Source organism: Carex rostrata, chromosome 7 (assembly GCF_964058835.1).
Source record: "Carex rostrata chromosome 7, lpCarRost1.2, whole genome shotgun sequence".
NCBI classification, from domain to species: domain Eukaryota; kingdom Viridiplantae; phylum Streptophyta; class Magnoliopsida; order Poales; family Cyperaceae; genus Carex; species Carex rostrata.
In genome coordinates, this window is record NC_135924.1 from 1,162,723 (window position 1) to 1,175,036 (window position 12,314).

Genomic DNA, 12,314 nt, shown 5'->3' on the forward strand with positions numbered 1-12,314 from the left:
CTGCAAGAATTTACTGAAATCAGCGGTTTTCAAACCAGCTTAATATATGGTAAAAAAATTCCAAAAAATATATAATTTGGTCTCCAAGTAGATTATAATATAGATTAAACATCTAACGGTTTGGATTTGTTGTTTGGACATCACACGGCTAAATATAGCCCCGGCAGCACCTCTGCTGAAATGCTGCAAGCAGCAATTTAGACAGACCCTATATATATATATATATATATATATATATATATATAGGTCCAGTGCTGGCTAAATTTAGGTTTGTGAAATAATTAAGAACAACTAAACAAGGCACTCAATTCTGTAGGTCCAAATCTTGGTCTCTCTTCAGTCTTTCTTAGTGAATTGATATCACTCTTCTAGACTTTCTAGTTCTGAATTGCTTTTTAAGTTTATTACAATAATGTAATGCAGCAAATTCCTATTAACAGTATAAGAATTGATATTAGTTTCTTATTCGGCTGTTTGTTTCTGTCAATTAAGGTGCTTATATATATGCCTTATCAAGGAATTGCAAGGGAATGAAAATTTGAATGAATGTGCTAACTAGGCTTTAAACTTGTTAGAGGCAAATGTCAACTTTACTATTCTAGCTTATTTTAAAATTGCAACCAAACATACCCAAATATGTGTCTGATAATTAAGAGTAAATAAGGAAAAAGAAACAAATTGTTCAAGTCAATTTTATAGTGGTCAAGGAAAATATCAAATTAAAGGTCTACAAGAACCAATTTAATAACCGGTGTAGATTCAATAGCCCATATTTTATTTGCACTGAGATTCGTGCTTGCTTTGCTAGTAGTTGCTCAATACTTGGCTTTTATTTAACAAAAATCAATTTCTTAATTTGCACAAATACATCATAGCTGCTGTATAAGTCCTAAATTATGTGTGATGCAAATAGCAAATATAAATTACTTATTCAAAACTAACAGTAGTGTCCCTGGTTTTAGTACATATATATAGTCTGGCTCATATGCTGCTTTTAAATTTTCAACCTCTAAACTGCAATCTCCATTTAGATTCGCGCTGATCATAAAAAATAACAACAACAATGCTAAAGCATACGATATAAGCGTTGAGAAGAGCAGGGTTTTGTAAACAAAACTGTCATCGATCCCAAAGCAATTCGCATCAGATAAAACCTCTCTCTCTTAAGAATATTTACAAAATTTAAGATGCCTTCTAAGACACCCAACCCCAACACCACAAATCTCATTCATATACAAATCCAAGCTCATCTCATCTCATCTACCTACTAACTTAACCCACAAAATGACTTGACAATTTCTATTTTGAGGAGATTTGGCAATGCTACTCACTCCAAAGCGAGTTGCTTGTACCGATTGAGATCATTGAGGTACCGTGATGATGTGTAATCATCAGCATCACAAGCATCAACAATTGGTGGCCTTGTCACTTTTGGCTTCCATTTTTCTCTTGTCAACTCCACTGATTCTTCCTCCCCCTTTAAAAGTCTCACTACCTGTCAATTTCAATCTTTCTATATTAAATTTAATTTAAATTTAAAAAAGTTCATCAGGCATGCCACGCAAATAAGCAATGCTGGCCAATTGGTACTTTAAACTGTCTCAGGTTTTTAACATCTTTTCAAAATCAAAAAGCGCTAAGATTTGAATCTGTCTACAACTCTGCTAATCAAGATATAGATATAGTTCTTTGATTATAATTTAAAGACTTACTGAGTTCATCCTAGGGCGAACAGTGGAGGTGTGATGAATGCACATGGAAGCCACCATGAGTAAGCGAACCATCTCTTTCATATCATACGCATTTTCTAGAGACGGATCTACTAGATCTTTCACCTTGTTCTGATCAAGCAAAGGTTTTGCCTACATCACAAGATGGGAAAGATGCATTACACCTCAAATAGTAATGTATAAAGCACACAACAGGAAGCAAAAGAAAGTAGGAATGTACCCATATGACTAGACTTTGACGAGACGAATCAACCGCTCTTCGACCAGTAATGAGCTCAAGCAAAATGACACCATAAGCAAATACATCAGTTTTCTCATTGATCACCCCATGCATGAAATACTCAGGTGCCAAGTACCTGAATTATCACATACTGTTAAGGGATTTCATGATAGAAAAATCATTACTGACAAAAATAATAATAATTGATTAGATTAGATTTGAATTCATATGTACCCAAAGGTGCCTTCAATGGGGAAAACAATATGGTGAGGCCATTCGTCTGGAAGCCATTTTGCGAGTCCAAAATCAGATATCTACACATACAGATATCTGATTATTACAATCCGAAATTCACACAGAGATAATACATTTGAAAAATACCAATATGGTCTCGGTACTAGTAATGTTGAGGTTAAGTCACTTTTTCTCAAAATATCATTTGGAATAAGATTTAATCAATTAAAGCCTGAATTAACAAGGGAACAACAAAATTAAGCACAATGAACCGAAAAATATCAATCGGGAAACGAAATTCCTGTTACCTGTGGTTGGTAATCACCGGTTAAGAGTATATTTGAAGCCTTTATATCTCTGTGGATAATGCGACGGTGGCACCCTTCGTGTAGATAAAGGAGACCTTCAGCTATGCCTACAGCAATGTTATACCTAATTTTCCAATCCAGGCCTTCCTTTGAACCTGAAAAAACATTTGTTATCACCGCCTCACCGGCATGTTGCTTCCCAGCAAAATCAAATCACATAACGGAGTAGTTTTGACCAAATGGAAGAAAAATAATTACCATGGAGAAGAGAAGCAAGGCTTCCATGAGGAGAGAATTTCAAGACCATGAGAAGTCCCCCTTCAGCACTAAAACCCAATAATTGTGCAGCATTTGGGTGGTTGACATGTGCTATGATTCCCAGCTCCGATAAGAAATCACCCATCCTAGTTTCCTCATTTTTTCCATTGGTCAACCTTTTAACTGCCACCAGTTGTCCATCTGGAAGCCGGCCTTTGTATACCTCTGCATGGCCTCCTTTACCCAGCAAATTTTCTGTTCAAGTTTCAAACAGGAATTATTACAAGTTCAGGATTCTTTACAAATTTAACAATTTCCAGTATGAGTTTGTCATTTTGGCATTTACAAGTTAGCAGCTTTATCAATAGAAAATACTTTTTCCAAAAAAATACTGTCAAATAGAAAAGGTACCCATACTGATAAACAATTCGTACACTGGAAACAGCGTCCAATTACATACAAAGTCAAAGAAGCTACATTTTGAAGTGAATATATTAGGAACAACAATTCGTACACATTCCGAGTATAAAATTATAATGATTTAATTCATGGTTTGAAAAAAAATGTTTATCATTTCTCTCATTCACTACAATGCTAAAATCAATCTTTTAAATACAGAGATGAGAATGTTTCTTAATCCCCTCAACAGTATTAAGAATTCTTAATTGCATATGGAGCGAATAAAAATTGAATGAGTTAAATAAATAGTAAAAAGTGTACCTTCATTAAACCCATCGGTGGCATCAACAAGCTCTTGATAATCAAAACTCCTCCAAGAGGGCCTGAACTTTTCCTCCGGCATTATTGCCGCCATCTTCTCCACCCTCACATTTTTCATACGCTCCAAACACCACTTCAGGTTTTTTGGGGTCGTTGGGGGAAACGTCTCGGCACGCACCATTGACTTTGACTTTGGTTTCTTCTTCCTCAGCATCAGGCCGCTTATCAAATTTTTCCATTGGCCAGACGCATCTCGGGCTGTTTTAGGTCTTGAGATGAGGAGTTGCTCGGCATTTGCTGTGTCAGAATCTGCTGTGCTAATTGATGTGTCAAGAGTGGCATTGGCATCCTGTTTGGGATTTGCTTCATTCTCTGTTTACAGAGCAAATGTATAGAAATGTTTTCATAAATTGGAGGAAAAAAAGATAACTTCATGTGAAAAAAATAAGATATTGAAATACCAACAACAAGAAAAAGATAAAATACCGTTATGGTTCAGACTCTGCCATTCAATACCACTTGTGTCGGAATCCGTGCTGATGCTCGAACCAGTTGTTTCAAGAACTGCATGTGGTGAAGATTGGTAGGAGCTTTCATCTGGGTCTGGCTCAGAACTTTGGTCTTCTTCTTTCACTACGTAAATAAAGCATACAGTAATAATGACTACATATTTTATTTTATAAATAAAGGAATCATTAATCAACAAGGAGGGTAAGAGTGTGCTATAAAATAATATTTGTTTAATTATTTTCCAAGAGCACTTTGAGAAAAAGTTGGAACGAAATTAAGTTATATAAAGGGCAATAATGGAAGCTCTGGTTTTTAACAAATTAAGCTGGCCTTGTCTCTCTACACACAAATTCAATTAAAAAGATGCAAACCTTAACATCACACAATGCAATACAAAAAATCCTAGTAGGCACAAATCAAATATCAAAATTTAAACTAATATATATAAAAAAAAAGGATCAAGTACTGTGCAAAGCACCAATAGGTGCCATTTGAATATATTCTTAATAAAGAATTGTCAAACCTGATTTATGTGAATTAATAGCTTGATCTATGGATGAGACTGCATCAAGATCAGTGTCTGCATCAGAATGCGTGCCACTTATTATGGTCATCTCAAGTGGCCCTTTTGGAGAGGCTTCCATGGAACCAGAATCTTCTTGTTTGGCTTCTCTCAAAGAAAAAAACAGGTTTTTAAGAAATCAAACATCAAAATTTGAACAATAAAATTAGAAAGATCAAGTACTGTGCACCAAGAGGTGCGAGTTAGAATATGTTCTCAATAAAGAAATTGTCAAACCTGAGTTATCCGAATTAATAGCTTGATCTATTGATGAGACTGAATCAAGGTCAGTGTCTGCATCGGAATTCGTACTACTTATTATGGTTATTACAAGGGGCTCTTTTGGAGAGGCTTCAAAGGGACCAGAAGCTTCTTGTTTTGCTTCTCTCCCTGGATTAAAAAATTGGGAGAAAAAACATGTGTGAAATAAATTAAACAACAAAATTTAAACAATAAGAAAGATCAAGTACTGTGCAAAGCACCAATAGGTGCCAGTTAGAAGATATTCATAATAAGAAATTGTCAAACCTGAATCATGTGAATCAATTGCTTGATCTATTGATGAGACTGCATCAAGATCAGTGTCTGCATCAGAACTCGTGCTACTCATTATGGTTATATCCAGTGGCCTCTTTGGAGAGGCTTCAACAGAACCAGAATCTTCTTGTTTCTCTTCCCTACCTGCATTCAAAAATTGGGAGAAAAAAAAAAGGTGTTAAAGTGTTCATCCAAGATGGCGTGAGTAACATGACCATAAACAGCATCACATCCATATATAATTTTTTGTTTTTTATTTGGAGTATAGTTACATGAGGCCTCCTCTCAGGTTTACTTCAAGGTTAAAAGATCAAGTTTTGTCCGGATATCGCACGGCGGAAAAACATACACATGTTTTCCAGATACGAAGGGAAAATACCGTTTTCTGCTAGTTTTTATCTTTCATATGAAGTTGAATCACCTTCTCTTAAAGAAAGGTGGAAAAGTAAAACAGAATTTAAAAGAAAGAGAACATTTTCCTCAAAAAAAAACTATAATAATTAACTTCAATCTTTTAATTCATTTCCTTGCTTGTAGTACTTACTCGGACTTTCTGATCCTATTAACTTCTCAATGCCAGCATTGAGATCCGTGCCAATACTTGATGTGTTACCTTCATCATGATCCGGTTCAATATTTTCTTTCTCCATTTTTCCTGAGTATAAAAGTAAAAGCTATTTTTAGTTTTCCTCGGTATAATTGCATTTGTTCCTCACAAATCATAAAAAATCATGAACCCATCTGATTTAATATGCCAATACTGACGTAGACCCCATCTGATTTAATAAAACAAAAAAATTAGAACTCATTTGTTCCAATATGAATAATAAAATATATCACAGGGCCCTATCAAATATGATTATAATTTGAATGTTAGTTTTTAGTGGCTTGTAATATCATGAGTGATTTTTCCATTACATTTAGAGAATATGGACCACAAGACACTACTTTGTGATTCTTTAAGGGACACATCAAATTGTCTCTAATATAAAATTGGAGAACAAATTCTTGGAAACATAATATTATTATTATTATTATTATTATTATTATATTTTCTTATGTGCTCCATGCCTCCATCTCAAATAGAGTATTTCCATGACTAGCCTAGAGCTATGTGAAAAATAATAAATTATTAATAAAAAATTGCAACCATACTCCTCAAAAATTTGATTGGTAAACTACCTACTAATACCCAGAAATCTCTCTAAAGCTTGAACATAAAAGAGTTGTATTAAAAAATTAATTATTTAGTTTTATTTTATACATTTAAGAGGCGTATGACTTGTGAAGGGTATATCTGACATTTTAATGATTGAAGGAATGTACCAGATATTCTCTTAGGTACGTTTGGATCGTGCAAGGAATAGCTCAAGAATAGCGATTTTTGGATTAGTGATTGAGAATAGTGCTAACCCAAGAGATTCAAGAATAGCACTAACTTTGGCTATTCCGGATTTGTAGAAATGTTGTTTGGATTGTATGTTAGGAATAGCAAAGGCCAGCGGGTGCTAAATCGCTATTCTTGCGGGTGCTAAATCGCTAACCCAACGTTTTCACGGAATAGCGGAATAGAGCTAATCCGGAGCTATTCTTAATCTTCGTTTCACGTTTGGATGACCCTCTTCTAAGAATAGCTCCGCTATTCTGAGAATAGCTCTATTCTTTGAGCATCCAAACGCACCTAACATTTTTCATTCAATTTCAGATTAAAACTTTAATTACAAAACATACTGCCACACTTTTTGCTAGATTTTTTTTTTTCAATTTTGCTCCTCTAAAAGTTGACATTTTCCATTAATCACTCTAAACATCACTCAGAAACGCTTCCAGAAAATGCCCAAAAAAAAAAATGGCACATAAAAAAAGTACCTTTTTCAGTGCTGGAGAAATCCAAGGTTTTATCCTCTACTGTCTCTGGAGAAAACATAGAAATTTTATTCATAGAATAAAATATATTTTTTCATAGCAATCTCAAAAAAAAAAAAAAAAAAAAGGTTTACCTCTTTGGGAAGCCATTCTTTGTACCTTGGGTTTGTTCTCTATTGAGTCGCACCTATGTTTTCTTCGTGAGAAAGTTTAGAACTTTATTACTAGGAGATAAAAACCATTGAAGCATATACCTCCTATTACAAAGAAGAAGAAAAAAAGAATATGGGTTGGGGAGAGAGAAAGAGAGAGAAGTGATAAGAGAGGAAAACAGCTTTTTGTTAGTACGAAACCATTCAGAGATATGTTTAGGCTGCCTCTGTTATTCTCAAAAGAAGAGAAAATTCAAGAGAGAGAGAGGGAAAGAGGTTCTCTAATTAAAGAGAGAGAGAATTGGAATTGGGTCAAGTTTTTTCTGGTATGTGTATTAAATCGTGGGACCCACTATAGGATGCATAGTTGGTACAGTGGAATTGGGCCAGAAACTGAAAGGAATTGTAATTTTGTAGAGATACACAAAAAGATATGATATGATATGATATGGAATTATGGATTCAGTAATTATAACAGTTGAAGCATCAATTCTCCTAATCAAGTAAATTGACATTTTAGTGAAATCAAGTACACACACAGTGTCACAGACAGACACAGTCTCTTTGTTTTGGATCATTCTCCAAGGATTTTTGCTTGTTTACATTTTAGTCCTTGTCAATGTCGAATATTATGGCTACATCTTGACAACCAAAAACTTGCGGAATATTTTTTAAGAAAATTGTTGCATTGGTGATTCTTTAAGAAATAACAGTATCAAAATGGTCACTCCATCCCAGTGTTGTATATAACAGTATGCGGATATCGGACTTACATGGTACCGCTAAGTGATTAATTGGGAATAATTGGCCAATTAATCAGAAAAATCCGTAACGGTTTGATTACCGCCGATGACTTATCGGCCGATCAATCGGCTTAAACAGACGTTTTTTACAACACTGTTCCATCCAATAGAGTTACATTGTTATATGAGCTTTACTTTTATTGTTGTTGATGTAAAATTATAAAATAATAGGGTGCGTCCTTTTAAGTTTTCAAATTAGCAATTACAACATTTTAATTCAAACAAAACCAACTTCAAGAAGGACTAAAAATTAAATTGGACAGAGGAAATGGAGCATCGTCAAAATTTGTATTTGTGATTGTGATATGGCACATTGAACTATTGATCATCTTGTAAAAGACTTCTTTTTTACCTTTTCCTCATCCAACAATTTTCGAATATATTTTTTAGTATAATCGGTACGACGGTATTATTATTTTTTTCAAAGTATTTCCAAAAATATTTACAAAGTTTGAAAATAATACTTCAATAGTTGAAAAAAATTATAAATTTCTTCGTTTCTTTTCTGAAACTAGATTATATGTATTATATTTTGACAAAGGTTCAAATACCTTTATTTTTTGTGTCTCCTATTTTCAATTTTTTAATAACAAAAATTCAAAAATGTATATATCAAAATAAAATAATTACATGTAATCTACACTATTATATCTACACGCATGAAAAATTTAATACTTTCCGATTTTGGTTTTTATATGACTCAATAAATTGAAAACTTAATATTTATAATTTATTCATATACTCGAAAGTCATTAATAATACGGCTTAAACACCTATCGAAGTAGGTTTTAATTCTCTTAATTAAAAAATGTATCAGGCAAGGGAATAAAATGGGAAGGGATAAGAGAATAATTCTTATCCCTTGTAAAATGGTGATAAAACTTGTTCAATTATCCTCAATTCCTCATACTTGAATGCATCTCTATTCCATAAAACATAATATAACTATTTCATAAAAGAAGGTAAAATTGTTATATTAATACTTAAATAAATAAAAAAATCAAATTCTGACCCTTTTTATGATTTTATACTTACTGGATACTCTTTTTATTTTATTTTAAGAAAAAAAATGTACCACTTAATTAAGGTGACAACATTTCAAACACAAATTAAGGTTCGGGCTGTTTGGAATGCTTAATTATCTCTAAGTAAAAATGTATTAACTTAATTAAGTTGAGAACACATGTTACTTTCTAATTAATTATTAGATTTGACCACACCACCGAATTTGTTTCAATATATAAAAAAATGCATTTAAATTACATGTTAGATATTCTTTTCCTCTGGACCGAAGAAATTAATGCAAAGAAGAGAACCAAAAATAATTTATATGGTGAATATGGCGAATATATTTCATTTTCAGGAGAGGGAGAGGGAAAAATAGTGTGAAAAGAATAAATTTATATTTATTCGATCAACTGAGATAGCCTAACAACTTGTCGTGTTCAAAATTATATAACAAATGCTTGAAAAAAAAATTGAAAACCGTGAATTACTTGAGAATAAATTTAAATGAAAAAAACTAAAAGAACCACGATGAAATTGCATTCATAAAAAGTAACAAAACAGAGTTCACCTTTCTACCTGTAAAATATAACTTTATTTTCCCTGAAAATAGAATAAAAAAATATTAATCTGTACTTTAAATTTCTTTATTTTTTCTGACTAATTAAAAGGAATTTATCGGATCAAATTTTTTTTAATATCATTAAAAACTAGTACAAAATGACATTAATGAATAGAAATAAATTAAATAATTCGAAAAAGAGAAGCAGAGAAATAGTAAATAATCCTTAAAATAGAGGTAATTAAGTTGGTGAACAAATTCTTAGCTTATAATGTTTCAGTTAAAGGCGAAAAAATCCTAACTGAATCTCTCTAATTTTTTTAATCTTTGTATGACATGACAATGTGTGATCTTAGTATGGTTCTTTTGCGGCATCCACCTGTATAACTATGTGTGTAGCAATAGAGTATAGAGGTAATTAAGTTGGTGAACAAATAAATTGTGCGATTATAATGCTTCAGTTATTTGCATCACATCCATCATCCATGATCCATCCATTCCATTCGCTATGGATACTGGTTCTTCTGCAACATAAACCTACATAACTATGCGTGTAGCTTGTTGCTTCCTACTGCTACCAGAGACAAACACCGCTATTTTCATAAATAGGTGCCACAAAGTAACTGGATGTTCATAAGAAAATGATAAGAATGTCAAAGCAAACCATTGACTTGTTTACATATCGGGACGCGTCCGGATTGGATCATATTAATTTTCCGTTACATATTCATTTCATGTAACGAGTAGAGTGGAAAAATTTGGTACCATGGCACGTTTTTTCAACTCTAGTAACGACTAACGACGTCAGGCACTCAGGCCGCTCCGCTGCTCTCTAATACACTAATACGCTTTTAAATATAATATAATTATAATTAGATGATTGATGGGTCCGACATTTCAGTGATTTACAACACGATCAGTTCTGTTCTGCAACGACTTTGATAAAATGAGTCTTAAATTCTTGCACGTCAGCATATAATTAAGAACTAGGTTGACTGTACTGTACACAACCATTTTGCTAAATTCAGACTCAAATACTGTTTGTAGAGCAGGTGTGCAACCTCACTGTATCTCTTTCTTTCTTATTCCCTCCCTCTCTCCCTCCATTTCTAACCAAACTTGAGACACCAGTTTTACAACCACACTATATATTGAGAAATGGTTATACTATAGTATACGGTAATCAAAATTCATCTGTTTTAATTACCAATACATACTATATAACTATATATATAATAATTCAAATTCAATTTCTGTTTTAGCCCTAGATATTAAATTTGCTAGCATATGATCAAGATTGAAAGCTTAAAAGAAGAAATAATGCGACATCTCCATTATTGATGAAATTGGAGTAAAGTTTATTGGTCCCACAAATTTGAGAGGTTCAGTATTACTAACTTTCTACTGGAAAAATGAACCTCTTAATTTCTACTTGCTCCTCATCTTGGAGATAAGCATGCATGGGTTCCTGCCATCAATTTATGATTGTGTACAGTGGTACTGAACTTAGGTTTGATGAATTCTTTATTCTTATATCTGTCAGCAGACGGAGTCAGACTTTTATACTATGGGAGTCAAAACGTGAATGAAAGTCAATTATATAAATTTTTATACTGTGAATAGGAATCAATTTTATAGTATTTATAGTATTTTTTTTTTAAAATTATATAGAAAAACACATGTTAATATAAAATTTTGATAAAAAAAATAGAATTCAATTGACCCCCATATGTTATGAATAGCTCCACCCGTTTGTCAGGAAAGTGAAATTATTGATTTTTTTTTCTTGAAAAAATAGATAAAACCGCACTAATAGTATGGTTCCATCAAGTACTTTTTTCATATATTAAATCATATCTTAATTACATATTTGCTCAAAAGTTGTTGAGATCGTAACATTGCTGCGTCCTCGGTTCCATCTATTTTCTTAAAAAAAAAAACTAATATCTTTCCTGAAAATTTAATATTTTAATTTCTAAAAATACAATCAGGAATGCGTTAATAAATTAAATTGTTGTTTCTGCTAACTGAGAGGGATTTCTTCCGGACAGTAGTTTTTAAGCACATTTTAATATGGAGATCATATTGAGCAGTTCGGATCAATTATCAATTAGACTTTAAAATTGCAAGATATCGATAGAAAGTAAAACATAAGCTTTACTTTTCAAAACATGATGACCCAATAGAGCCAAGTGACTAAGTTCCAAGTAGTTGGATAGAAACCAAGATGTGTTTTTTACAATTTCAAAGTTCAAACAATTGATCTGAAATGACCTATCTCAGAACAATGCTATCTTAACTCGAGTCTGACCAGGTTGCATTCTTCTAATAGGTTCCAATTATTTTGAGGAATAACTCGAGTTGTTTAAATTAGTATTACATATTAAAATACCGTTAATTAAATCGTTTATTAAATGGGGTAAAATTTTAGGATCCGGATCTGCTGCAATCCGAAACCAATGAATAGTAATCCTAAAATCTTTGCAATCCGAATTCCGTCGAACTATTTCGAGATATGTTTTTAAAAAAAAATTCAACAGTTGGATTCGGATTGTAGAGATTTCAAAACTAATGTTGACTGATTTCGGATTGTAACATATTTATTTTCAAAATTTGACACTTCCGAATTTACCGGGTCACATGTCAGACTCCATGAACCGCGTGCAAATAAAAACAGAAGCATATATTTTGTTTTTGATATATTAGGAAACTCAATTCACTGCGTATATCAATATATATATCTATAAAAGATACGCTAGCTATTGTAATATACAACGACAATAGCAATCTATTCTTATAATTAATCCAGCACATTAATTCGCAATTTTAATTTGTTGTCCAGCATAT

The 12,314-nt window shown here is 32.6% G+C and overlaps 1 protein-coding gene across 4 annotated transcripts; it reads right to left on the reverse strand.

Annotated features, from left to right (window-relative positions):
* Positions 1–1,066: 1,066 nt before the first annotated feature.
* Positions 1,067–7,368, reverse strand: LOC144557365 (receptor-like cytosolic serine/threonine-protein kinase RBK1). 4 transcript variants are annotated; one of them, XM_078305930.1, is made up of 14 exons: positions 7,080–7,368; positions 6,949–6,993; positions 5,624–5,734; positions 5,071–5,223; positions 4,780–4,932; positions 4,504–4,647; positions 3,957–4,103; positions 3,471–3,842; positions 2,751–3,005; positions 2,493–2,647; positions 2,185–2,264; positions 1,951–2,086; positions 1,713–1,862; positions 1,067–1,495 (listed from the first exon to the last, which is right to left on the reverse strand). In XM_078305930.1, exons 1-14 carry the CDS (start codon positions 7,093–7,095, stop codon positions 1,328–1,330), a joined length of 2,085 nt encoding a protein of 694 aa, XP_078162056.1. In that variant the 5' UTR covers positions 7,096–7,368; the 3' UTR covers positions 1,067–1,327. The 4 variants fall into 4 exon arrangements, with proteins under 4 accessions (XP_078162056.1, XP_078162057.1, XP_078162058.1 ...); XM_078305931.1 differs by having other exon boundaries at positions 5,071–5,219; positions 5,620–5,734; XM_078305932.1 differs by lacking the exon at positions 6,949–6,993.
* Positions 7,369–12,314: the final 4,946 nt, after the last annotated feature.

Excerpts from the sequence above, each read along its gene's own strand:
- LOC144557365 (XM_078305930.1), bottom strand. Across the intron at positions 5,224-5,623 it reads AATAGGATCAGAAAGTCCGA|GTAGGGAAGAGAAACAAGAA; the intron begins GTAAGTACTACA and ends TTTTGAATGCAG. Across the intron at positions 4,648-4,779 it reads TATTAATTCGGATAACTCAG|CCAAACAAGAAGATTCTGGT; the intron begins GTTTGACAATTT and ends CTTTGAGAGAAG.